The sequence below is a fragment of the Wasmannia auropunctata genome, unplaced genomic scaffold (assembly GCF_000956235.1).
Source record: "Wasmannia auropunctata unplaced genomic scaffold, wasmannia.A_1.0 LD334508.1, whole genome shotgun sequence".
NCBI lineage: Eukaryota > Metazoa > Arthropoda > Insecta > Hymenoptera > Formicidae > Wasmannia > Wasmannia auropunctata.
The window spans coordinates 1,590,311-1,617,018 of NW_012028382.1; the positions used below are offsets into that span (position 1 = coordinate 1,590,311).

The following is a 26,708-nucleotide window of genomic DNA, read 5'->3' on the forward strand; positions in this document are numbered from 1 at the left end:
GCTGTGGTACGATGTGCATATGCCATATAAAAACAACCAATCCTGCAAGTCTAATAAGCTGTCTAAAAAAAACACTGAAACGAAAAAAAACAATGTATAATAAAACTTTTATAACATCGTGCATATGAAATATTAATTTCGTCCTTAATAATAACGCTAATATGCCTGTCACGAATTATACAAACGATTAGTTTTATACTTGTTGGAAATCTCGGAAATTCTGTTACTTTGCATGAAATAAAAATTGTGAGAATCAAACCGGTAATTTCGTTAATTCAAATTTATTATTAATATACAAATATTAGATGCATAAAGTATCGTGATATTCTACTTACTCTCACACTAATTACATTGTATATAAAATCATAGTAGAACGATAAAAATAAACCCTTGAACTTAAATATACGACATTCATTTTGATGTATGTCAAGATATTCGTGTACAAATTGTACGAATATGTATAATAAAGTTGTTGAGTAATTGCGTATGACCGGGTTAATTCCACGGTCGCAACTCGAGGCAAGGCCTCAGGTTGATAATAATGAGGTGGCGGACTATTCTGGAGAGCGGCAGAATGATTTCAAGGCACCAAGTTATTTTTCTAAGTTTTTCTTTTAAATTGACTTTATTAAGTTTCTAGCTATGTCGCGCGCGGACAGCGTTCTGATAATGAATTGTAATAGTATTATTATAGGCGACGGTAGTGAGCAGAGTGATCTGTCGACCGGTTCCTTGAGAGGAACTGAGGCTGTCGGATCGTCGACATCGATATCGATTTCTGAGAGTGCCCGAAATATCGCGATCCTTATTTACGGTAAAAGCTAACGCTTATGACTCGACTCGTAATGCGTCCTTCAGATATGTGTATATCATGACTCGCAACTTTAAATATAATGTACAAGTCTAAACAAAAGTCGTAATAAGATTGAATATATGGAACAAATATTGCGAAGGTAAAATGTAAAAAATCAAATAAACTGTAACAATAAATGACGATAGTGACTTTAGTCGAAGCTACCTAGCTGGTCAAGGGCACGCAACATCATCCCTGCCTTTTTAAGCATCCGATTTTCAATCATGCCGTACGCAAACGGCAGCTTGGCGATAATGTCTCGTTTCAAAAGTTCACGATCTACTTCCGGATATTCATCTTTCACCGTGTCTAAATAAATCTCTAAAATATTCTGGCAAAATATCGTGACCTTCGACAGATTATCGTCGTCAGGTAGATTTTCGAGGAGAATGTGACCGAAATCGATCGATGGTGAACAGTACCTCATTGTGCTCCAATCAATCACTTTTACGTCGCTCGGTCTCCCATTCTCGTACTCGAATAACAAGTTATTCCGCGTGAAATCACCATGACAGATGGTCCAAAAATCATTAGGCTCCATTTCAGTCGTTACGTCTTGCTTATTTCTTATTTTCTCGGAGAGAGCTGCCTCAAGTAACAAAATGGGACCTAATGAAATGTTTAAACCAAATCCAGGATTCAATAACGATGTTCCAATAATTTCAGATATGCTGAAAGTGACATAAGATCAAAGATAGATACGTTATATATCTTTTCAATTATATTATTTTTTAAATAATATTAATAACATATGATTATAATACTAGTTATTATTATATAATAAAACCATGAATCAATGTAAATATGTTCTTCTTATAAAGACGTAATTTTTAATTTGGAATGTGTGCACAAATAATAATCGAAATTTACCTGGGATTGCCTGTCGAAGAGCTTGTATGAAAGTGCAACCAATCCATCGGTACGGACAGTTTCGCATAGAACTCCTTGAAAATGGGAAACGTATCTGCCTTCAGCTTCAATCCCTTGCCATGAAACGTTGCCAAAGCTTTCATGCACAATTTCAGGTGATCCTCGTCCAATTTATCATCTACTTGCGTATAACCACGCGTGGCCAGATCTTCCAATACGATAACAGGCTGACCATCGAATCGACCCAGGTCGGACACATAACACTTCGGGATGCCGTCCGTTCCATAGTTGAGCGTCATCTTGCTGTAAAACATCTCCTCGTTCAGGAATGGACCGGACGGCACAGTTTCCATGTGTTTAAGCAGCTTGATAATAAGAGGAAAGCTACATGTCACTCCGGAAAACTTTACGCGCGCCGTCACCCGGTGTAGCGTGTTCTTGCTACTGCTCTTCCGATCAAAGTGCTCCACATCGACGGAATCGAACTCGACGAACTCTCTGGATCCGGGCTCGCAGAAATAACGATTATGGACCATCTCCGGTATCAATATACGCCTTATGAAGTCGCAATATTTGCATTCGCACTTCTCTACTGGGTCCACCGACTTCGTGGAGGGATCTGGGTCGGCCATAGCGAAAGGGAAAATAATATCGCTGTAATAAAACACGGCAGCAATTAAGGACACCGGCACTGCGAGAGCGCGCGCTTAAAGCCGGAAAGTCGAGAATTATGAGGATTTTTTTTTTATTACGCGAGCCCGCTCGTTCTAATAACGTTGTCGCGACGAGTGCCATGCGCGTTAATAATGTTTATCGTCACGAAGTGCAACGAGTCAGCGGGCGACGGAATAATTAAAAAACATTTTAACCGTGTCGTTAGCCTCGAGAGTGAGTCAAAATGCAACATAGACGTTGATGTAAACGAGCATTTTTATCAATAATTTAAATGAATAGCGTACGCAGCTGCCATAATTATAAAGATTACCCGAAAGTAATATAACCAAAAACTTTACCAGCAGGTTCTAAATATATCTCCCAACGCGTTCCACTACAAGTGTTCACGAGCTCCGTTATACATTCCAAACAGATCTCCCCTCCGCGCATTCTTTATTTATCTGACCGATAACAGAAGTTATACCAACATGACGAGCCACTTATTCAATTCACGTATTTTGCTTCTTATAAAACACTTGCTATTAAAATCTTTAATAGAGGAGAGAAAAACTTCTAAGCTAAGTTTAGACAACTGTCGCAACAAATAACGTTAAATGATGATGAAATATTCAGTTACGTTTCCTCTTTCCGATTTAATCGACTTTAACCGGTTTTTATTGGTTTTTAATGATGTCGCAAATAAGTTTACGCCACGCCGAGATGTGACGAACCGTTTAGGAAACGTCGCCGTCTCTTAAGTGCATTTTCAACGGCATTTAATCAGAGAAAAGGTATCGATCTTGAGAAAAGTGGAAGTAACTTTAAATTGCGTTATATAGAGATTATCGTCGTTAAAGAAATTACTCAGTTTAATCGGATCTATATAATTAATTGGATTTATTGTAACCGGGTGACGCGTGAGTCTTGGACTTAAATGCTGAGAGAAAAATGTTCTCTCACCGTGTCATAACGAATTTGAAACTTTGAAGACAAAGCGCAAATTGCAAAGTTTTCATAGCAAACGTACGTTTCTAGCGTAAGAAACTTTAAAGATGTTTCAAAACCGATAAAAAAACTGTTCTCGCTTTATGATGAAATACCTATTTACGTCAGCGAATTTTGTTAAAATAATGATAGGTAAATTATCGATAATTTTATTTTGACGGATCGCTACAACTTCAAATCTTAACAGAAGCAACAACAAGCACCGAACATCTCGTGCTTGACATTTCCATCATTTACAATTCAAAATCTAAATTTTCAAGTATAATTTTCCTAAATTTCGAACAAACTCATGCTGCGAATAGAATAATGCATTATTGATCAGGCGGAGGAGGACAAACGGGCACGACAGCTGCAGCCGGGATCTAAATTCGTTAAAGCAAATCAATGATCTAGCCTCTGGTACCGATGATTAATTTACCCTATAACGCGGCCTCGATGTCACAGGTCACGCCCTGTCAGAACGTACCCGTGCAGACGAGTCAGTATAATTTTCCAACATGTCAACAACGGCAAACCAGCACTCAGCAGATGCAAACTGCAGCATGCGGTCCGTGCTCCGGAACTTCTCAAGGTACAAAGCCGATCATGTCAATCAAACGCTAAATTACGCAATAATTTAATGTCAAGTAATTTAAGCATTGACTATCTTTTAAAAATATAATTTAAATAAAGCGAATTAAAGCCGCGGAAAGAGGCATTACTCTATAAATAAACAAATATTTTATTCCAAAATATCTATTGAATAAAGTGCCAGTTCTGAGTTTGTTCTCAGTTTTTATCCATTAAATTTACGCATGTAATAGTAATAATAAAGCTTAAAAGTCTATATATTTATTTGTTTGTTTGTTTATTTATAAGTAGCATAAATTGAAAAATAAGTTATTTAAAATTTTAACAGTAGATGAATTATATCCTTTTTAGCAGTTACATTAATTATAACATTTTCAAAACAATAATAAATTAATTGTTAATATTATGTTTTTAGTGGTTTTTAATCAATTAAAAACAATTATTAAAATCTGTCTGAAGTTTTCACGGGAGATAAATATTCTCTTGTAATTACATCAGTAATAATATTTTCAAAATAATAATTAATTAAATGAGTAATTATCGATTTTCTCTGTTTGTTTGTTTGTTTGTTCATAAATGGTATCAATTAAAAACCTAAATATATGGACGATTCAGCTGATTTTAATAAAATACTTAACGATAATTTCGTAACAAGAAATACGCATAAGTGGCTGACCTAAATTAATATTCGATTTTCCTGTTCATAATTCTGTTTCGATTTTCCTTATTTATCTAGGAGGACCCTTTACCCCTCACGTTTGTCCGCCGGGTGCTTACATAGTGACACATCAATGCACACCGGCCAATGTACCACAGCCAATAACGAATCCATGTCATCCAGTCTTTCAGAGTCTACCGCCGACTCATCCCGGCTGCGGCCAGCTGCCGCAGAATATTTTGGAGCAGATTCGTGCGTGCGTTAGCAATCCCGCGCCCATCTTCATCCTCCCTGGCAACTGCCAACCATCGCTGGCATCCCAACAACAACAGCAGCAGCCGTCCGTGCCTCCTTTGGCACCTCAAATCGTGTCCTCGCCTCCAGCGGCATTTCCACCGGGTGGATTAACTTACCCCGCCGCCTGTTATCCGCCACCGCCGCCGCCACCGCCGCCGTTTTACCCCTATCCCATGCCTCTGCCCGCGTTCTGCGATCCGTTTATTCGCACCCGTGAGACCATGTCGAATTGCGGATGCTGCCGGAAAGGGGACATTGAGTCGACGGAGATCAGAAACATTTTACGGGCCGGCTGCCGTTACGACGCTACCGATCTGGATGATCATCGTTGCACGCCCACCGTCGATGATGCTATCTGCTCGAAAAGGAACTGTCCGTCCTCGCTACATCTGCAAGCTCTCGCATCTCAATTTCTGTCGATGCAAGGTATCATACCGTGCGCTGCCACACGACTGGTGCTACGTAAAGTGCCGGGCTCGAATGTAACCACCACCATGGAGGACACGATGGGGAGGGCGCAAAAGGCGATAAGCGCCCTAACGAAGGATCAACTGTTATCGGAATCGAGGAACGCGCAGCAAGTAAATGCACTGATTAACCTGCATATGACGGCCAATCCACCACCTAATATCATCCCGATCCTCACTCTGGTGCAGCTGAAGATGAACCTGCTGAAGGCACAGGTCGAGGGGCTCATCAATCAGAAGATAATGGAGATTCAAGGAGTTGGTGTGGAGGTATTAACGTACAATTTAATATACATATTTTAATAAACTTATAATATTTCGAGCTCGAGTATATATGAATTTAATTTCTATGTTTGTTCTTTCAGTATTATAAAGTTATTTTTATACATGTTTTGCTTTCTGTATCAAGGTGGCGACTGATCTCATAGATCCCACGATTCTCGCCCTGAAATCTGACGCTGAGCTGCGGGACTTCCTGTCGGTGCTGCGACAGAAAGAATGCGACGAGCGAGTGAATGTAAATTTTGCACCGTACCGGTCGCAGCGCGCGATCGCGGAGACTCGGCTGAGCAACGTTCAGAATAAGATTCGTCAAGTCGAGGCAGAGTTCGATCGCAGGCGATGCGCGATGCTGCCCGCGCCGACATTGTCGTCGCGCGTTGTGCAACAATTCTCTAGACCGTGTTATTCAGCGAGATTCGAGGATCCCAGAAGGTTGTACAGCACGTTGCCGCCGGACATTCCTCGTTCGCCAGACCCGTTCACCTACGTGAAACCGCGAAGTCCCAAGAGGCTGCTGCTGAAGCCATGTACGGGTAAACCTGCTACGCGACCCGCGGTTGCCGTTCCAGCAGCCGGCACGCGCAGCAATCCTCCCAAAAATCCGCACGACGGTAGCGATGCCGACCGCGCGAAGGAACAACGTCCTGCGACCTCCGAGAGTCCCGAGCGGAAGCGTTCCAGCACGGAGAATTGCGCGTGTTGCGACAGGACATCGTCGGAAGAGAGCATTGGCGAGGCTAAAAAAAAACTTCGACCAAGGATCGTCGAAATAGACGCGACGACGATCAGTAATGTCGACGAATTAGAACATGAGGCGTCGTCCTTGTTGAAGCTATCGTCGAATGTCTGCGTGAGAATCGATGCGGAGGCAAATACGCAAAAATACGGGAAAAGAAACGAAATATCGATCAATAGAGTTCCATGCGGCGCGAAATGTTGGACAGCCGAGGCGTACGTCAACGTCGCCGACGACGAATCGGTGAAGACTTTAACGGAATCTGAGAGCGATATAGTTACGTTCAGCGAGACGATCGATGCGGCAGACGTTTGCGAAGTACGAGATGTAATTGAGATTCGAAGCTGCGATCAGATAGTGGATCGGCAGGAATTTGGAAGTTCGTCAAATCTACAGCTATTTGAAAAACAAGCTGAAGATGCAATTACAATTTCGAAAAGAGACAAAATAATTGAAGAACGTAATGTTGAAATTAAAAGTTCAGGAGAGGTTTTGCCACCGGAAGTTGATCAAGAAGATGTGAGAGCCACAACTACTGCGGAAGTTGCAAATAAAGATCCAATTTCGAGTGTGCAGGAAACGGAACAAAAGTCATTGGACGGTATATGTACCTCATCATTAAAAATTATATTAGAACCGAACAAAGAAAAACGCGAGAATAAAAAGGAAGATAAAAAGGAAGGTGAAATTTTGCCATCGTCCGCGGATGCGACGATAGAACAAAATATAAGTCAAGTACCAATGAGCAAAACCAAGAAGAAAATAAGATTTCACATTGTCTCGTTGATGACAAATATTGCATATGATAAAAGCCGTAGATATGGAGAAAAGCAAAAAATCGAGGAGGAAATAGCAACGAGTGAAAGAAAAATAACCACCGAGTCGGATATTGAAAAATTAAATTCGATAGAAAGTCTTCTAAAAAGTGCCGTCACGCACAATATTACCGGAAAAGATCACTCGGAGAATATATTTCCAAAGAGATTGGATCTTCCAAAGCTTTGCTTCGATCATCAATGCCAAGCCACATTCAAAGAAGATAAAAATACAACCGCCGCATTGTTAAGGGCAAATATATTTCCTCCATTCAAAAATCTGCATAAACATGTAACAGGTAAACCATTGGTTTCTTTATATTGACATAATTTTCTATATTTATCTTTAGAAAGAGAAAAAGTAATTTTCCATGTTTTCATTTTATAATTTGCAATGGCTTTTCATTAGTCTGCATCAGAATATAATTCTAGAAATTGCATAGTTCTGCACACAGAATACCAAGTATAAAAGAGTTTAAATCAAAATTTTTTTACTCAGATAATGAGAAAAATGGAGACGAGGTAGGAACTTATCCAAGTCCGATAACGAAAGCAGGAATTACGACTACAAAACGTTTATCCCGCTGTAACGATGTCACAGGAAGTACCTTAGAAACTCTTTGCAAGAATAACGTGCCTTATCATTCCGATGTGGATTGTGAAAAAAGCTTAATTTCAAAACTATTTTTTATCATTGACAATTGCGTGACCGCCTTTATCAATAAAATAATTGCAATCAACGGAAAATTGTTATATGCGTTTCGTAGCGCGATATTCCGTAAAAATTTAAATATTGATGTCCTTAGAAGAGACGTTCCGATAGGCGATCATCCTGAAATGATCTCGAAAGATTACAATTCATTCCCTATAAGCGCCTCGCGTTATTCTTCTGGCTTGAATTATAAAACTTCCAAAATAAGCAAACATAATTTTCGCGATACAAACTTATTGCGGATTTCTGCGAAAGAAGAATATAATGGAATGCATAACATAAAACATTCGATAATTGAAGACAAAAAAACCGACACAAGATATTTATTGATCGATACATCGAGTCACAATCGTGACCTAATACTGACGCGTGATTTGGGTCGACCTTACAAAGTGCAGAAGAGTCTCTTGATACGTAGTCGATTGAAAAATTCTCTAAATTCGCAGGATTATCCGCGTCCTTTTTCTCTTTTGAAACGTACTGAGGAAAATGTACTTGAATCTCGTAAAACAAAACGTAACGAGAACGTAGGAATGATGAAAAAAAACGGAATACGCGAATTGAAGAATAGCGAAAAATTCTGGACATTATCGGAAATTGTAAAAATAAATGAAATTAACGACAAAATATCAGAAATCAGGGAATACGACAATGTGTCCAAAGAACAAATTTTAAACAAATATTTGCATAATATTAAAAACAACAATGAATCTACCGTGCAAGAGCATGCAGTCGTCGATAACACTACAGTCAGTAATGAACGCGTAATAAACGTTCATGATTATCTCGGATTGCAAACTGAAATAAATACGAGTATATGCAAAAGCCATAGCTCATGTTTATTGATATCTAGTAACTGATAGATTTAGGAATACGTGATATTAGTAAATAATAAGGAATTGTAAAGGTATGTTATGATAATCTATATCTCGAGCTAAAGGCTGATTAAAGAGTACACAACTATAGTAACTATAGTAACTTCTTTCCTTTATTAATAACTTTTATTCTTTCGTCAGTGATCTATTCTCTCGTCGCAATAGCTGTCTAATGAGAATCTTTAGAATTGAGACATAACAGTACGACGATAAATATATTTCAATGCTTTTCCAAAATCATTCATTCCAGACTCTACAAAAGAGTTGCAAGAATGGAAAAGGTATTTGTCACATGTCCTGTACACTCGCATCGAATCAGCAGCCCACCATACCGTTATAACGTGAACACATATCAAGTACGGTTTAATTCCCTTGCGTGATTTTGCGATCTCTCTCTAATTTATTAATATATATATTATAAATTTCTTACATTTTAATCGATTGATTATCAGTAGAAAATAAACAGACACATTGGTTGTTATAAGAAAACTAATATCGCAACAACGAAATCCCGTGTACATATCAAAATACACAAGTAACAATGTCACGCTTGACATTGTTTTATATATATATATATATAAATATAATGCTCTCTTCAACGAATAACAAGATGTTTTATCTTGGATTTGAAAATGTCAGAGACAAAATGGAGATGAAATTGGCATTTTACAAGAATAATATGAAATTTATAATTGGAAGAACTCATGTGTATATTCGCAGATTGTAAATACATAAAAATATCAAGCTCCGCAATGAAAAAGCAATTCAAAGTATCAGTTAGAGCCATATTAATATATTATTAATAAATGTACCTCACGTACATATTGTAATATCAAAGTTACAAACGGACCATGCTTAAGATAAATACGTTCTAAATTTCTTACAGAACTATGTCTAACCGCAGACTGAAGAGACACTTGTGGAAGAGAAAGATCGAACCTATTGTTGTGAAATATTTTATCAGTCAAGACAATCTCCGCTTCTATCATGAAAAATTTCGTTTCAAGGAACTGAGTAACCACGTCACTTTCCGAAGTTTAATAAATTATCGCATAATACAGTGTCGATTTAATACATAGTATTTCACGACTGTTATATAGATATATATTAAATATCTTGCTTTTTAATTAATGAAAAAAATTTAGTAATTTTTTTTAAGTTACGTTGCATACAAGAATTTAATATCTACAGATAATTTTACAGATCTTTTCATTTGCTGGATATCTTAAAGAATAAATATTTGATCTTTTCTGTAGCTCCATGGCTACTATTTAGCGAAATACGGCCGTCACATATAATAAGTCACAATTAGTCCGTTATTATTGTTGGCAGAATACTTTATGAAAAATAAATGATAGATAACAAAACAATAGTATAGAATAATATACTGTCCATATAAGATCATGAATATTTTTTAGCGTGGTGCAATTGTGTATAGACACTCCTTCGTAATAATATTAGTCTCACTTAAAAAAAAAAAACTTAAAAAAGATGAATATTTTTTTGTCAATCAATATCAATCTTCTCTCAACCAATATCAATTATTCTTGAAATATTATCCTTTTTCGATGGATAAATTATATACAAAAATATTTACAGAGATACATATACACCACTAATACAGTCAAATTTCATGAAAAAAAAAAAACTTAAATAATGATATATATTGTAACTGTAATATAATTTAGTTAAAAATTAATACTTCTTACGATAAATCTTTGATCAAAGAACTTAAGTAACTAAACGTTCAAGTTTAATTACTTGCAATATATATAACTATAAAATTGCTTAGGCAAATCTTTTATATTCATAACAATATAAATTGCAAATGAATTTTTTTACACAATTTCAACAAAAAAAAATGAAACACTAACCGATTAAAACTAAATGGACGAAATTGTTGAAATGAATAGTATATATAACGTAGCACGTGTTATAATTCATCTAAATTTAATGTAGAGTTTATAATACGTCACTTTTGTAATAAAAAAAAAACTTTGAATTATCTCTGAAAAAATTGTGATAGTCATGAAGCCATTTTTATAATCATTAATAAACTTCGAACGTGACTATCGAAAATTAAGTAGTAGGCAGATTACGCATCTTTTAAATCTGTTGATTTTATCCCGAATAAACGGGTTTCATTATGTACAAGCTGAATTTCCTGCTCGAGAACGTCAACTTGGACAAAGGCACAATTGACCATTGGTAATGTTTGTGTGTGCAAAATATTACTATATAAAAATTAAAATTCTCCCCACACATTTCGAGAACTAAAATAACAATAAATATAAGCAAAGCGAATACTATTTTTTGTATACAATGTACAATCGAAGTCCTGTCACTTTCCCTTCTAACAAAAACATTCAAAATTACTATTCTCATCCTGAAATCGAGAAATTATTCGGGCGTTTCAGTTCCCGCTTTTTCAGTTTTCGCTAAGTTAGTTTAAGTTGTATTAAATTCTTTCTTAATTCACGCCTTTGGTGTACTCAGCTCTTAGTTGGCCGAGTGTCACTTTTATATCGTGAAAACTCGGTCTTTTTTCTGGCTGTAAATCCCATGCCTGTTAACGAATAACGTCTGAGTAACAACAAAATGTGACAGATAATACAACATGTAAGAGAAGAGATAAAAATTTAATATACCTGTCTCATAATATCGTAAACTTCCGCAGGACATCCATCTGGCGGTTCCATCTTATATCCTTTTTCTACACACTTTACAACATCGGCTAGAGGCTGCAATTATAGTAATAATATGAAGAAAATATATCATGTGTCTTGTATAAAAAAGTTTAGTGTAACAATGACACTTACAATTCGCGGATACGGCACACGACCAAAAGAATAGATTTCCCAGAGAAGAATTCCGAAACTCCACATATCAGACTTGTTTGAAAACTTCTGGAAAAAGTAATATGATACATAAGTATATCAATTTTTAATATATTATAATTTGTTATTCGCCTGTAAAGTTATAATGTATTTACGTTTTGTTTTAGAGCCTCTGGTGCAGTCCACTTGATCGGTAGTTTTCCACCGTCGAGAGAAAAGTTTTCGTCCCGCGCCAGGCCGAAATCGGACACCTTAGCGGAATTATCCTCTGCTACGAGAACATTTCTCGCTGCTAAGTCTCGATGCACAACATGTCTGGATTCCAGATACGCCATACCGGCACACGTATCGCTATAACATATCAAATAATGCAATTAAATAATGTACAGGTCTTTTACAGTCGGCAAAACGGATTTTGTGTTTGCTTACGTACTATGCAAAGTTAATCTGATCCTTTTTCGAAACGTGTAGTCTTCCTCTCGACCGCAAATAATCCACCAGGGATCCCTTGCTCATATACTCCGTAACCAGGTACATGTGTTGATTATTAAAAACCAGACCGAGTAATTTAACCAGATTGTCATGAATCAACGAGGTCATTAAGCTCGCCTCGGCCAGAAACCTCTGCGCCGCTTCGCTGTTATCCTTCAGCATTTTCACCGCAACCCTCTCCCCTCGATATACGCCTAGCAGCACGTCCCCGAATTCTCCCTTACCAATACACTCCCTCAACTCTAACTCGTGAGTCTGAATCACCCAACCGGCCTCTACAAACGCCTTTGGATCCACACAGAAGTCTTGCTTGCCCTGTTTCGGCAAAGATTTCGTTAGCTGCGTGCACAAGCCATCCGCGTCCTGCTCGTAATGCTCGACCAAAAGCGCCAGATTTTCGAAGAATTCCTCGTCGTCGATCGTTAATTGGTTGTTTTTATATTTCACCCTATAGTGCTGTACACGCCCCTGGTAGCATACACAGAGCGTGTAATCCCCAGGGAAATTCGTGGACTCTCGAACTAGAAACAAACCATCCTCTCGCGGTCGCAACAATCTCTCTGCCGTTTCCCTTGATATCTTCCCGTGAAACCATCTGCACAGAAAAAAAAACATAATTTTAAATGATAGAAGTATTATAGTTTTTTTTAACTGCGCTTTCGCAAGATCGATTTATTTGTCGATTATCTCAATGTGTATATCTCTCTTTTTAATTATAGCCTTCTTGCAAATCGTTATATTTGCACAAATTAAACTAACAATAAGCTAATGATACATACGGCATCGCGTTCAGTTTCACTTCGTGTCGTGGATTGGCCGGCAATGCGGTGGTGTTGGCGCCCGGATTAATGGTATTTGAGGTGAGAATCACCGGCGAAGAGTTCATGTGCGTCGTGATGTTCGAGGTGGTGACACTCGAATGCGTGGTCATCGTCGGCGACACTGGGTGGGACGGAATGCTACTTGCAGTTAAGTTGGAAGGAACGCTGTGCTGTTGCTGCTGCTGCTGTTGCTGCTGCTGCTGAATGTTGTTTTGAATGAGGGGATGAGACGTTACGTTTGAAGGGATAGTGTGATGATTTTGATTGCCGTCGAGCTTCGCTTGCCGCGCTGGCGCTGACACATTCGGGTATCCGCCACCCGCATTGTGGTACGTTGGCATGGCAGCTACCACACAGTAGGCTCTATCAACCTACGAAGATGAATGAAGCGCATTCATGAATCTTAGGAGGCGTCATTTATCAGCCTGCCTCATTAAATAAGATGCTTTAGTGATGTTCTATCCGTAAGTACATTCATGACTCGTGTAAAAGTAATGCAGGAGATACAGTACATGAAAATGATACATCAAAGTATGTAGATTCTTTAACTTCTTTCAAAAAGATTTTAAAAATTTTTAAATGATTAACATAAATAACATTAATGTTGTTAAAATGCATATAATAATTTCTATATATCAATTTTGCTTTACATTTTTCTTACGGCTTGTATTTTTTTGAATAAACAATCATCCTCCTACTTTTTCGCCGAACATCAAATTAGATTGTTAAACCGTAACACATGTTCGACAGATCTTCTCAACTCTTGCACTGAAGATCGTCAACTCGAGAAGCCACGGAGTGAAGTACACTTGCGGCAAGAAAAGCCGGTTCCACGCGGGGAATTCTCCCGGCGGAACAACAGCTAGAGTCGTCCCATAAAAACACGAGCGAGGTGCGAGCAGCGATCGGCAATGTTTACAACGGAGACAACTCAATTATCCCGAGCACGACGTAACGCACGGAAGCGATAATTAATAAAACTCGTTAGACGAATTGAGTCCGATGCATATTCAACCCGGCATACATATCCGGTAAACCGCGTGTCGGGTTTTAATATACAGTAGTTAATCTAAGCGCCTATTGTTTCAAGGCGCATACGCTATCGCGATGCTCATCCGCCGTATTACGATGCGCCGCACGACCGTACATGGAACGTGTATATATGATAGGTGAGTCACACACCAGCCGTGTATTTTTTCGCGACGATTGTAACACGGAATAAGCGTGGTGGAGTAAGCCTATAATTATCCTGCCGGACCTGACTAAGCGACATACAATTTCCACGCAAAATAAATACATTTCCGAATAGAGAATCCGCGCTGCGAAAAATCGTAAATCATTTACTTTGGCATTCATGAAGGTATTCGAATACATTTTTATTGTATCTCAAGAACAGAGGCATCGGATAAACTCAATCTGTCGAAACGATGCGAAAGCCGTGCGGAAATATTCCTGCCGATCCGAGATGAATGAAACATACGTAGGAAGTGCTTCGTAACGCAGGAAAATGGCTTTTAAAGGAAATGCTCGTCGACTACGGATTCCCTGCAACGATTTCCCGACGTTATCCGCATTATGATCAAACGCGGTAACAGGAGAAACAAATCCATCGCACCGGCGAATATTGAATAATTCAACTGAGTGAGTCTATCCTTGGTCGGGTGTCTGCAAAACAGGAGGGGGGGAGAGAGAGAAAGAGAGAGAGAGAGAAACAAGTGAATTATGTCACGCGAAAAGGTATAGTTACAGCGGAACATAATACGCGAATCGCTTTGTTACGTAAGCTCAAATAATCATATTTCTGTCATATACCTTCCCGCCGGTATTTCAAAAGAGATAGATAAGCGATTAACATCGTAGAACATATGACACGCAGAAGAGAAAATGTCAAACCGAGATTCTAAAAATATATATATATATAATATATATGTATGTTGTATATATAATGCCGAGCTTGTGATAGACTACATAATTCGTCTCTACATCGTTCTTTACAACAGGCACGTATAAAAACTACGATAAGCATGAAAGTTAAACGGTTTTATGGGTCAGATATATAATGGAAGAACCACATTTTCTCTCCTCTCTACGTTAAAATGGAGTTCCATACCCAAAAAGAAAAAAAAAGTGGTATCGTGCCCGACAGGCGCGAAACGCTTTGAATATCAATATCGAATCTGGATGCAAGGTGCGTACATGTAATACACGTTCCATCGCGCTTGTCAGGTAACTCGACTGCACGGCCGCATAGATTTCAGGCTAATGAAATTTATTATCGGCTGCACGCGACGTTAATTCCTACCGGTGTAACATATGTAAAAAAAAAAGCTCTGTGCAAAACTGTTCTATCGCGTGCAGCGAGGTGCTTAAGAGAATTATGTGCTATATATTTGCAACCGTTTATGACTCAAACTATTTATGCCTCCAATATCTATGATTCAGAGGAAATGCGCGTCTTCTGAAATTGCGTATCGCGTAGAAATTTGATAAATAAAATATATCGGAAAAAAAATTATTAGCAACTGATAGAAAAAAACTGTTTTAGAAATCTTATAAACGGAAATTTTTCTTTAATAGTCACGTTTTATGCAATAAATAATTAATGTGATTGTACAGATGCTTGCATCGATACTTGAGTGGTGCCGCGTAAATAAATCGTATTATTTTTAGAAAATCACACTTTATAACTCTTGTTTTAGACGATGTATTGCCCTGATCCTTGCATAGCGAAGTGGTTGGAAGTTCCATCTATTTCACGTTTATCAGAGAAACGCAAAGCAAGACAAATATTCTGGAAAGCAAATATTCTCGCGCGCTCGGCGCGAAATATTCTAGCCGCGAAATGAACCAAGGAAAAGAAACTTCAAGAAGTCTCGTTACTTGACGACGATACATTCAACATGTATACGTATAAATTATAAAATATCTCTCTCGAAGTGCTCGAGGGAGATAGCAGCGTGTTGCAGTCTATGTTAATTTCAATAGATTATGTAGTCACGATAATTATATACATGTAGTTCATACGCAGATTTCAAGGCCGACCTGCAGTTTACAGTGTTTTTCGAACTCCGGCTCCGTGATTCACTATCGAAGCGCCTTTGTGCGAGCCGCAGACCACAGTCCACGTCGTGCACGTTTCACCAGGAGCGACGTGGTTTCATTCGCACGTGGAAAACCTCATTTATCGATAAAAAAAAAAGATGTTTTCTTGTATCCGAGAAATTGTGGTCCGTATGAACGTAACCGCTGAGCTTTCAAGGATAGGACAATAACTGGAATGACCGCGATTCTCATGGCTTCCAATAAATAGGGGAAAAAAAGATCTTTCCGTGTGAGCGGCACTGCGAAAAAAATATATATGCGCACTAATAATTCTTTCTTAAAGAGAATTTTTATGATAAAAAATAATATCCCCAGAAAGCTTTACTTTTCTTTAGATGCCTCATATAGTAGTAAAAAATCGTATAAAAATCTAAAACGTATATTATAGATATATTTTATAGTTCATAAATTAACTAACAAAAAAATATATATATGTGTGTACGTATATTAGTTTTTGAGTTTAATAGACGATCTTTTTTTTGTTAATTTATGAGAGTTTGAGTTAATTTATAAAAGCCTAACATCCGAAGATCTCAAATGGATGCAATCCCCATATAACCAGAACAACGTTTTATGTATTACATATAGTGAACGCGAATGTGCATGACTGAGGACAAAATCGTCTACGAGACGAGATTCACGATCGCTGATTTCGCGAAAGGCATTTTATGCGAGGCTCGTGTCCGCTCGCATGCATGCCTTGGGCCGGCACGCACCACGGTCCTATTAATATCTCGCGAGAGAGCGTAAAAGGGCGCAAATGCGAAAGGCACGCGGAGGGGGGGGGGAGCAGGGAGCCGGCGCGACGTAGAGGCAAGCCGCGGGTGCGTGCAACAGATTCGCGCCCGGCGAACGCTCGTTGTGCGCTCTTTAACAGTACACGTTACTGTACCGTGACCCACCACCGTTTTCCATCTGACGTTGCCCCACACATGACTCTCCAGGGGACAAACCTCTCTTCCTCTCGCGTGGAAACGCTTTCTTCCTGACTCGCGAGAACTTCCGAACACGCGACGCGTAGCAGAAACTTTTGCGACGAGCAACGCGAAACGAATCACGGAAGGGACACCTCGCGTGTCTAATCGCGTTGACAGCCCGGATTAGATCGTTGATGCACAAACCGGATCGCCGAGATTCGTGTTTATTTCATTAGTCCCTTTTCTGTCATTGCAATTTATGGAAAATGTATCATCGAGCACGAATTTCTGAAGCAATTTTAAGTAAATTTTCTTTTAACTATAAACAGCCTACATACTATCTAATTTTGTTAAGAGACAGTGATCGAAGAAGAATAAACTGCAGATTCGCCTGTCCTTCTATAAGCCACAAAGATGTATTTTATCGTCTCTACTGCCACATATATCTTCTAATCAGTTACTTCTTAAAGTTAACTATCTGATTATATAACAATGAAATAAGTGTTACGTTATTAACGGGTCTGAGAATAGGTAGAAATAAAATTAAATGAATGGCAGCTAACACATGTTTAAGATTTATATATTTATATAGTTTTCTGAAAAAAATAACGGGTCCCGATAAATCACCGCATCCAGCCAAATCTTTCTTTACTCTCTCTCCTTTTATCTTTAAACCTTTCAAAATCCTATATTTATTTTATATGTTTCATTCATATCCCAGCCCTTAACGACATCGACACAAACGAGCTGTCCGGAATGCGACGTGTCGGTGTAGATCGTATCGTGGAATGCGTGAAACGCGAATAGCGCTACTACTGAATAGCGGGACCAACCACCCGGTACTTGACTCTCGTATAAAGGGAGAATTGAAGTCATTACAAAAAGCAGCATTTTTTGTCTCTCATTTCTCGAATCTTTCGCTTGCGCGCACTTCGCGGAAGACTTCGCGTTGGTATATAGAATAGCATCGTTAATACCGAAATGGAACGCGAAATTTCTACCTTCTGCCGTTTACGGATTTATTTTCTTGCCTATTGTCTCGCCCGAAGACATTAATATCAAGTCACGATAGAATAAAAGGATTAATTTAAGGTGCAAATATCTTGAAAGCGTACCTATGCTTTGAATCGAGTATCCATTTTCCGGAAATATTGCCCCTCTGAAACATAAAACAGAAAGTACCGTCAGTTACAAACTTACGATGATTCTTTATCTTAATGTCTACATTTATTTTAAGTATTCTAAACATTATGCTATCTTCAAAAATATCCAAAGATATTAAATAATTGCAGATCATTAAAAAGTAAGAGTGCAATCATAGAACGGCGAATAATAAATGAATATTAGCTCCAACTTTGTGTAAATATTTTCAAAAGAGCATATATATTAACAGATTATTAATAACGCGGATGTCGCGTGCCAGAAGATAAATATAAAGCACAGTCGCCTTTAAAAATGTTCTTTCGCGATCAAAGTTGCTTTTTCTTTCTTATAGATATTTTTCTAAAATTTCGCACATTTCCACGGTGCCCTTCCCGGATTTAATTAGAACAAGAAGCACACAAAGTAGAACCGTTCGGCCGTTCGTGTTCGGCCGTGATTTGGCGGAAGAGGAACGTGGAAAAAATGCGCGACTGCGGGAAGGAAGAGCCTTTCCATTTGTGGCGCGCAATTAAGCACCGCGCGCTCGCGCGACTGCGTTATTCATCGCCCGTTAACCGTATAATTAGCCAATTGCTAATTGCCCGAGTTCACATGAGCCCGAGCAACCGAGGGGCCTGTTTGCCTGGCCCAGGCGCATTAATCACTCGGTCATCTCATATGATCCTCCTCTCGACACAAATCGAACCAGGTCAACGTAACGTCAGAGAGATATCAAGTATTTTGGCTAAAGTACAACGTGAAATTATAACGAGAAAATTTTAGGACTCGATATGAGCATGAATTTTCAAGATTAATTTCTATAGTTTCACAAACTCTTTCTATAAACATTATATAATTAAAATTAAATTAAGTACAAACTGAATCCTCTGTCTCTTTAAATCTGACTCTAAAAATATTGTTAAGAAGAGTTTGCGTTAGCTAATATATTAACTGGAAGACATTGATGCAAAATAATTTAAAACTATACTCTCCAGTGTTTCAGTTACAATTTCTTATAAAGAAACTTATAATAAATACAATAAATGGACGATTGAATAAAATTAAAACAATTTTTTATATTCCATAAAAATTAAAGAACAGATACTTTTTTACTTTTCACACATGTTGATATTCTTGACATAAGCTAAATATAAAAAATTAATTTGACTTAAAATTACTTTTTATAAAGACTTATTTGTACAAATAGTACAAACAAGACTAAAACTGTGACACAGACGGTTCAAATTATGTTTAGCTCAGCACATTGTTAAGATCACCACTGCTAATTCATAATCCTTCCCATCATGCTCTGCTGTTAACGATGCAATATTTTATGTACTTCCAATCTAATTGTAAACATGATTTATTTAGCCAAAATTATTAAATAAGAAAATATTCTCAATAACAATTAAAAACTAAACTTAATAACAGAACGCAACAGAAAGAACGTATGAAGTAGAAGAGTGCATTCGCATAACATTTTCTTCTCATTTTCTTCAGATCATAAACTCAACGTAATTAGCGAAACAGTCGTTTCTGATTAAGAAAACAGGCGCGGGTTTAAAGTCAATCGGCGGTATGCGACTGGACCCAGAGAGACAGAGAGAGAGAGAGAGAGAGAGAGAGAGAGAGTGCGAGTTCTGTCATTTAAATACCGCCCACTGAAAGCGACAGGAAAAAAAATCATGTCCGGAGTATATAACCAAACTCTCCCTGTCGCGGGCGAGCGGCCGCGCGCGCGCGAGCGCACGCGAGGCTCTCGGGACGTGCGGGAGCCGCACGTAGGTCGCGAGTCGCCGGGTGCGGGTCGACGACGCGCGTCCCGGCGCCGCGCGTCAACGTTCCCGGTACGCCGCGCGGGACGTACGTGCGCGAAAATGCGATTAAATACGCACCTAAAATCCGCTTGCGGCGAGACGACCACTCCAGCCGTGCGGGCGGAACGCGGCCGCATTCACCTGCGACCGCGCGGCGCGCGATCGGCCACCTTCCGCGCGGGCGAGGCGGACGGACGTGCCTGACACGCTGCGACGGACGTGCACGTTCGCACGCGCGAATATTCATGCGCGAAGACTGCGCGGCGCGATCACAGACGCAAACACCTTGCGAGAAACGTCACTCACTCACTCGGGTCGGGCGGCCATTTTGCTACGCACGACTACTCGCCTAGTCAAGTTCAGTACTTCAGTGTCGCCACTCGCATGCGCGCGCGCGCTAGTAACTACAAACTACAATGATACCAACTAGAGTCTTCGAATGATCCGAGATGCGATATTTCGACAATCGATATGACGACATATCGAAAGTCGATATTCTGCTAAAGAAAGAAGGTTAAGTTGTTTGGAACTTTGGAAGAGAAGCACAGGTTATTTTCTAAATAATATACTGTAAATAATTTTTAACTTTTCTCGTTTTCAGTTCACAAAACATTACAAAGCTTGCATAAAGGGACGTTATAAATTTGGATATTATAATATAGCTTATACAAAAAGGAGAATCAGATTTTAGAAATTCTTCGAATATCTTTTGAGAAGGAATGTCTTTTAAGGTTAGTTTCGGAACGCCGTTGCGGAAAATGATTTGTTATCGCCGGTCTGTTCATGTTGTCTAATGCATGAATATATGTCTACCTTATTTTAAATGCAAACATTTTTGAGAATTTAAGCAACGCGAATAAATTTAAAATTTATTTCATAAAAAAAATGTTTTGGGGATTTCAAACAATAAATCTATTGCAAAACGCGCGGTCACTCTATAAATTTGCGCAAACAACGGCAATAATGACTCTTGATTATCAAGAATATCACGTCAGAATGATATATCTAGAAAATTTCGAATAATTTCAAAATATTTTTTTATAAGATTGGTAATTTTTTAAAATCTCAGAAGACGCACGTTGTTTATACTATTTTTTGTCAAAATAATTTTTGTAATTTTTTTCTAAAAATTTCAACTTTTGTCATTTCTTTTTGGGGTTCCGATAATGATATTTTTCAAAAGATTTTGAAAGACAAAGACGCACATTTCTAACTCGTATTGCTATCTCATCGGAATATACATGTTACTTTTCAAAAAGACACATTTTGATAGAAATATTGGCTCATACATTGCTTGAATTTCTTTGGACTTTCAAACGTTTCAAAACTATCAAACTGAAAGCTAAATTGTTGGCTCTCTTTCTAGCCAACAGTCAACGGTACGACGAATGTCATGAATAAAATATGATAAATGCGATATGTTCGATCCGAAAGTAGCCATTTTCAAGCTCGTCAAAGCACACGTCGAGTCTACAATTTTTTATCGATATGCAAATTGCTTTTATACGATCCATTATTTTTGTCGTTAAAAGAGAAAGCTATTTCCTTTCTCTATCGTTCCTAAAGATATCTCTACATGAAACGACTTTCCACTGAGAATCGTACATAAAAAAATCACTTCGAATTAAGTGCTCGAATGCGTTATTGGATATAAGAGTGGAATTTTCGCAGATTGATTAATGAAAATGTAGATTCGAAGTGTTCGGGCGTCCCTTTATTCTCGATAAGTGATACGTATTATTGGCATTTAATTTAGATCGATGTCGGACTAACTTACCATGCGTTTTTTCCGAACTCTGGCAACAAGGACGGATTTAACCTCTCAATCCAGGTGGCTCGTGTTTGAAAATTCAATTGTGATTTCCTGTCATCTCCATATGGTGATCGTTCCCGTTGGCAGCACGAAGCACCTTTGATCGTTGATAAAGTCTTTCGACTTCGACGTGTAGCACGATGGCACCGCAATTGCAGATTTTGTCGAATATCCTGCAGGTAAACAGGCCGATAAGCATATTTGCATCGATAATAATTCGAGAACGTAATTCCTCAAGTTTTTATTACTTTAGATCGCCCGTAATATTTCTAGCGAGGAACAGTATTTTGCGAATGTATTTTATGCTAAATTATTTAAAATAACGCTACATCTCTGTGCATTTAATTAATAAAATGTCTGTATTTAGTGCTTAAATAAAATATTTTGTGCTTAAATAAAATAATATGTTTAGCGACTAGAAAACATGGAAACCGCAACCACTGGCTATCTTTATGGAATTATGTACAATGATACTCTCGTAGTTCTAACATTCAGTATAAATTCGGGTAACGGTGAGGATAAGAACATAACAGATCACACAGCGCTGCAGTTGAATCTACCTGCGGATATATATTTCTGTGGCATATTACATATTGGTGAATGCGAAGAAATAAATCCTGACGTTTTCAAGGTAATTACTGATATCGCTTAGATTTTTCTATTTGTCTTTGCATCATCTATTCTTATATTAGCCTTACAGTGAAAAAATGAAATAATTTTGCACATTGCATTAGAAATTATTCAGTGAGATAACCCATATGTTTGTTTATTTGTTTAGGACATTGATATTACAGATAATCCATTACTTTTAAAATATTCACGTAATACGTTGGATATGCAGGCGTATTTTTATATGCATCAAAAATTGGAAGCTGTAAATAATCTCAGTATTATCAGCGAGGATGATCTTTCTCGGCAGTTTGTGTATATTAGATTACAAGCGACTCTACCATTAGTTGCTCAGGATGGGAACATAGTGGAAGCCTTGCAAGAGTCACGAAAAAATGTGAGGTTTTCTCCTTGATTAACATTTATGTTAATTTTTTGTCTTATATATATGCTGCATGTATATCGCGTACAATTTTGTGCTGCTGTAGATTGCATCTGGAAAAATAGGAATACATTTCCCTTCAAACGATGCATACCTATTCAGAATTGATGATAATTTAAAAGATATAATGTTAAAAGATATTTTATCTACATCCAAAGACCAGGAGAAATCTTCAAGTAACGTAAACTATAATACTGGGCCTGTGGTATGTATTTTTTTTTTACTAAAACTAATATATACTACTTTAAACAGAAATAGCTTTGGGATATTTTTATGTATTTTTATATTATTGTGTTAATTTTTAGAATATTATACATGCAAACATGTTATTAAAGATGTCAAGTGAGAGAAATTCTGAAGAATCTATCAGATATGCTCCTGTCTTACAACACATCAAAAGTGAGTATTGTGGAACAATATAAATTTATTGATTAGTTTGCAAGAAAGTATTTTTAGACATGTATAATATTTTAATAGTTTCCGAATTATCACATATTATATTTATGTTGCAGAATCCTTCGATAGTTCAGAATGCAATTTACACATCGATGCACTGTCATTGGTGAACTTAAATGTGAAATCAGCTGAACTGCACGCGATTCTAGTGGAATCCACTTGCCGGAACATTAGATTAATTGAAATACAACAAGAAAATCAGTCTGAAGAAACAAAACTACCTGAAGTCATGCATTTTAAACCTCAAGGCTGTGGACATTTATTTACAGCAGTATATCCTGGCAATGCTACTAACGACACCACAAGTATGATTATATCTTAATTACAGTTGTTTATCGTCGATCATGCAATAAGTTCCATCACTGTTGGCTTTTGTATCATTTATAATTATCCTGCATTATCGTTGCATTCATAATTAATAATTACCAAATTTTTAATCATAGTAATGTGTGTGTCATCTATTTGCTTTTATACAGACCAGTCATATAATTTCAGTGGAATATCGTAAGGCATTACACAAGGCTTTAGCATTAGATTTGACTAAACCATATTTTCGACGAGGAAATGCTATCAAATTTGACATACAGACAAATGGAATACTTGTAAATCCTCACCAGGCTCTTTTACATAAAGGTATGTATATATATATATATATATATTTCAAATTCTCAAATTTATCATTATTTGCAATTGTTGTAATATCTTGTCTTAATTAGGTATTATGGGAAAACTTAGTATTGTGGATGGTTTGTATTCGTACCATCACTATATGCAAGATAAATTTGATGACAATGGATGGGGATGTGCCTATAGATCTCTTCAAACTATCATTTCGTGGTACAGGTAATGAAATGCCAGAAAAAGATACCTAGAGATTGTGTATGCAATGTTGAAATATATACACGTAAATAAATTGCAATCTGTTATAGATTACAAGGTTATAATGAAGTACCAATACCATCTCATCGCAAAATACAGCAGTGTTTAATCGATATAGGCGATAAATCTTTCACCTTTCTTGGCAGTAAACAATGGATTGGTTCAACCGAAGTGAGTTTTGTGCTGCAAACTCTCCTCAATATAGATACTAAAATACTTCGTGCGTCAAGTGGCGAAGAGATGTTGGCCTTAATCCCACAACTTGCAAATCATTTTGATACACAGGGTACACCTATCATGATTGGTAAGTTCTAATCATATTTCTTCATATTCTACAAACGATTAAAATTAGATATATCCAATTAGATATTAAAGTGGCAACTTTCTGAACATTTTTTTTTTTCATATTTGTATAGGTGGAGGAGTATTAGCTCATACAATTTTAGGAGTTAGTTACGATGAATATTCTGGAGAAGGAAAGTTCTTAATTCTAGATCCACACTACACAGGTGCGGATCACTTGCCTACTGTAATAAATAAGGGGTGGTGTGGCTGGAAGACAAAAGATTTTTGGAAAAAGGACGCATTTTACAATATGTGCCTTCCACAAAGACCTATAGCCTTCTGATATTAAACAGTACATTGTACAGAATTTAATTTTCTAAATATAATCAAAATAAAATTATCATGTATTCACATTATATAAGCACATTATATTATGTATAGAGTAATTTTTGCAATATATTACATCACTGCAACATTTCTAACATTTTTATTTTACTTGCATGATACATGCAACAATAGAATAAAAACAATGAATGTATACATTTATTTCTAAATTAAGATACTTGTAATAAAAAGTGGATATTTATTGGGTATGTTATACTGAAAAATGTATACTTTCTCATTGTTATAATATATAATTTTATTGTAGATTCACAAATATTAAATTAAGAATGTGATATTAGATTTAATATTTATGATTATAAATCTTGCATTACTTTCAATACAATTTTTTTTATCTGTTTCCTTTTTCTATATATAACATTTATACCTTAACGATCTGCAAGTTTTACTTTCCTATAGAATTTTGTATTAATTGTGCGAAACGATTAGTAATAAAGAAGGAAACATCTATGAATCTGTCGACGCAATTATGTATACATGTTTCTGTGCGACCATCCAATTTACTTCCAGGCTTATCGACGCATTTATCCCAACAAAAGTCGTTGAACTCGTGAATCTAAGCAAATTTAAAAATTTTCATGAAACTTACACATAATAGAATAAATTTTTTTTTCCACCTAGATGCGCAAGTATGATGTCTCGAAAATAATGTGTAAAATAACCTTAGATGCGTAAGTATAATCGCCTCGAAAATAATATTGAAATAATTTAGAAAGCTATATTCAGATGGAATTTAATAAGTTTATTTGTACGTTAAGATGTTTCACCTGTGCGTTAAATTGTGCCTTTTGCTTCTCGACCATCAAAAGTTCCGCCAATTCGGGATCGATCCCTTTTCCGTCCTTGTCAGAAAAGGAGTTGCTATCAAATAGATCTGACATGTTTTCTGAATTTGTGATCCGCGTAGGTTTGCAAAATCTTATTTCGTATGAAAATGTATAAATTTTCCCAAGCACGTGGGCTGTCGAACCCACTGACGAATCCGGATGAATGGCGAAAACCGTGGACGTCAGTGAGGTTAGAATACAAACGCATGCAATGTCCGCAACAGGATGACGCAATGTAGCGTACACTAGCTCCATCACATCCATTTTTTAAATGGGACTATGTAGCCACATCCATTTTCAGATACATAGCATGGTCGAAAATTATAACGTCGAAAATGGATGTAGTTATATTATCTCATTTAAAAAATGGATGTAATTTGTGGGTTACCGACGCGATCTCAAATATATACATATATACCATCTATAGGAAAGTTATTTTCTTGGCATTAATTGATATACGCATCGTATGCATCTATTCGAGAGTCGATAATATCGATGTCGCGTTTTCATTTCGCGAAAGATCCGCTGTGTGAGTGACGTGGGTAATACGATCGCGTGAAAGTCACCTAATAAAATGTCGCACATCTGCCATATTGCACTGAATAGTAACATTTAGCTAAGCGTCCCTATGATCACGCGGATCGGCACTTGACGAATCTGTCGCCTTATCTCTCAAAAAACTGTATCCGACATCGAATTTTCTACCGGATCGACGTCGTACGACCTGAAAACGTCAAAATTCACCACCGGATCGCGAATTAACGGAACGTAATGTGCAGTGATAACCGTATATACGTTTTTTCTCGTGTTGAAAATTGAGACAGCTCGACGAAGTCGCAGATATTAGTTCCTGGTTATCAGTACATGCATAAACTACCTGGCGATGATCCTCGCACACGTATCCTGGCATTCCTGGTTGTATTTAGAGCAGAATATCCAAAATATCCTAGACCGGCTAGGCTAGAACGGCAGCTCCTTGGTCGATGCTCCACGGAGCACAAGAGCTCCGGATCGCCGGTACTCCGACGCATCACACAAAGCACAGCTCGTGATCCACACGTATACAAAACAT

General features: G+C 37.5%; 5 protein-coding genes across 15 annotated transcripts; 2 read left to right on the forward strand and 3 right to left on the reverse strand.

Annotated features, from left to right (window-relative positions):
- Positions 1 to 262: 262 nt before the first annotated feature.
- LOC105458553 lies at positions 263 to 2,999 on the reverse strand. Of its 2 annotated transcripts, none has more exons than XM_011703953.1 (3): positions 2,737 to 2,999; positions 1,724 to 2,342; positions 263 to 1,524 (listed from the first exon to the last, which is right to left on the reverse strand). In XM_011703953.1, exons 1-3 carry the CDS (start codon positions 2,825 to 2,827, stop codon positions 1,005 to 1,007), a joined length of 1,230 nt encoding a protein of 409 aa, XP_011702255.1. In that variant the 5' UTR covers positions 2,828 to 2,999; the 3' UTR covers positions 263 to 1,004. The 2 variants fall into 2 exon arrangements, with proteins under 2 accessions (XP_011702255.1, XP_011702256.1); XM_011703954.1 differs by having other exon boundaries at positions 1,724 to 2,377; positions 2,737 to 2,814.
- A 553-nt stretch (positions 3,000 to 3,552) lies between these two features.
- Positions 3,553 to 9,934, forward strand: LOC105458555. Of its 7 annotated transcripts, none has more exons than XR_975550.1 (6): positions 3,553 to 3,953; positions 4,689 to 5,644; positions 5,784 to 7,506; positions 7,707 to 8,826; positions 8,936 to 9,564; positions 9,681 to 9,934. XR_975550.1 is itself a non-coding variant. In XM_011703958.1 (6 exons), the coding sequence occupies exons 1-5, from the start codon at positions 3,788 to 3,790 to the stop codon at positions 8,777 to 8,779; spliced, it is 3,843 nt and encodes a 1,280-aa protein (XP_011702260.1). In that variant the 5' UTR covers positions 3,553 to 3,787; the 3' UTR covers positions 8,780 to 8,826; positions 8,936 to 9,934. The 7 variants fall into 7 exon arrangements, 5 of the variants coding, with proteins under 5 accessions (XP_011702260.1, XP_011702259.1, XP_011702262.1 ...); XR_975551.1 differs by having other exon boundaries at positions 8,936 to 9,150; positions 9,247 to 9,934; XM_011703958.1 differs by having other exon boundaries at positions 4,689 to 5,488; positions 5,564 to 5,644; positions 8,936 to 9,934.
- LOC105458554 (tyrosine-protein kinase CSK-like) lies at positions 8,886 to 13,701 on the reverse strand. The gene is given in 8 exon segments (XM_011703955.1): positions 8,886 to 11,360; positions 11,443 to 11,535; positions 11,614 to 11,700; positions 11,787 to 11,982; positions 12,065 to 12,718; positions 12,903 to 13,297; positions 13,300 to 13,315; positions 13,606 to 13,701. Coding segments are annotated over 8 exon segments (1,566 nt in total). The 5' UTR covers positions 13,635 to 13,701; the 3' UTR covers positions 8,886 to 11,264.
- A 6,752-nt stretch (positions 13,702 to 20,453) lies between these two features.
- On the forward strand, positions 20,454 to 24,889 carry LOC105458557 (ufm1-specific protease 2). 4 transcript variants are annotated; one of them, XM_011703964.1, is made up of 11 exons: positions 20,454 to 20,471; positions 21,680 to 21,915; positions 22,149 to 22,367; positions 22,515 to 22,742; positions 22,834 to 22,992; positions 23,093 to 23,186; positions 23,300 to 23,548; positions 23,739 to 23,876; positions 23,960 to 24,086; positions 24,173 to 24,426; positions 24,539 to 24,889. In XM_011703964.1, exons 2-11 carry the CDS (start codon positions 21,877 to 21,879, stop codon positions 24,748 to 24,750), a joined length of 1,719 nt encoding a protein of 572 aa, XP_011702266.1. In that variant the 5' UTR covers positions 20,454 to 20,471; positions 21,680 to 21,876; the 3' UTR covers positions 24,751 to 24,889. The 4 variants fall into 4 exon arrangements, with proteins under 4 accessions (XP_011702266.1, XP_011702264.1, XP_011702265.1 ...); XM_011703962.1 differs by lacking the exon at positions 20,454 to 20,471 and adding an exon at positions 20,482 to 20,654; XM_011703963.1 differs by lacking the exon at positions 20,454 to 20,471 and adding an exon at positions 21,364 to 21,524.
- Positions 24,890 to 25,119: 230 nt separating this feature from the next.
- LOC105458558 (mitochondrial import inner membrane translocase subunit Tim8 A-like) lies at positions 25,120 to 25,915 on the reverse strand. The gene is made up of 2 exons (XM_011703966.1): positions 25,577 to 25,915; positions 25,120 to 25,365 (listed from the first exon to the last, which is right to left on the reverse strand). The coding sequence occupies exons 1-2, from the start codon at positions 25,898 to 25,900 to the stop codon at positions 25,195 to 25,197; spliced, it is 495 nt and encodes a 164-aa protein (XP_011702268.1). The 5' UTR covers positions 25,901 to 25,915; the 3' UTR covers positions 25,120 to 25,194.
- Between the last annotated feature and the right edge of the window lie 793 nt (positions 25,916 to 26,708).

Bases quoted from the DNA above. Each gene is read 5' to 3' on its own strand.
- LOC105458558 (XM_011703966.1), bottom strand. From the start codon at position 25,900: ATGGATGTGATGGAGCTAGTGTACGCTACATTGCGTCATCCTGTTGCG. The intron at 25,366-25,576 runs GTGAAACATCTT...AAATTTGCTTAG, and splicing joins AGGCACAATTTAACGCACAG to ATTCACGAGTTCAACGACTT.
- LOC105458555 (XM_011703956.1), top strand. From the start codon at position 3,788: ATGATTAATTTACCCTATAACGCGGCCTCGATGTCACAGGTCACGCCC. The intron at 3,954-4,688 runs GTACAAAGCCGA...TTATTTATCTAG, and splicing joins GTGCTCCGGAACTTCTCAAG to GAGGACCCTTTACCCCTCAC. The intron at 7,507-7,706 runs GTAAACCATTGG...TTTTTTACTCAG, and splicing joins TCTGCATAAACATGTAACAG to ATAATGAGAAAAATGGAGAC.
- LOC105458553 (XM_011703953.1), bottom strand. From the start codon at position 2,827: ATGCGCGGAGGGGAGATCTGTTTGGAATGTATAACGGAGCTCGTGAAC. The intron at 2,343-2,736 runs GTAAAGTTTTTG...TGGCCGACCCAG, and splicing joins GATATATTTAGAACCTGCTG to ATCCCTCCACGAAGTCGGTG. The intron at 1,525-1,723 runs GTAAATTTCGAT...TGTCACTTTCAG, and splicing joins TCTTCGACAGGCAATCCCAG to CATATCTGAAATTATTGGAA.
- LOC105458557 (XM_011703964.1), top strand. From the start codon at position 21,877: ATGGCACCGCAATTGCAGATTTTGTCGAATATCCTGCAG. The intron at 21,916-22,148 runs GTAAACAGGCCG...TAATATGTTTAG, and splicing joins TTTTGTCGAATATCCTGCAG to CGACTAGAAAACATGGAAAC. The intron at 23,187-23,299 runs GTGAGTATTGTG...TTTATGTTGCAG, and splicing joins TGTCTTACAACACATCAAAA to AATCCTTCGATAGTTCAGAA.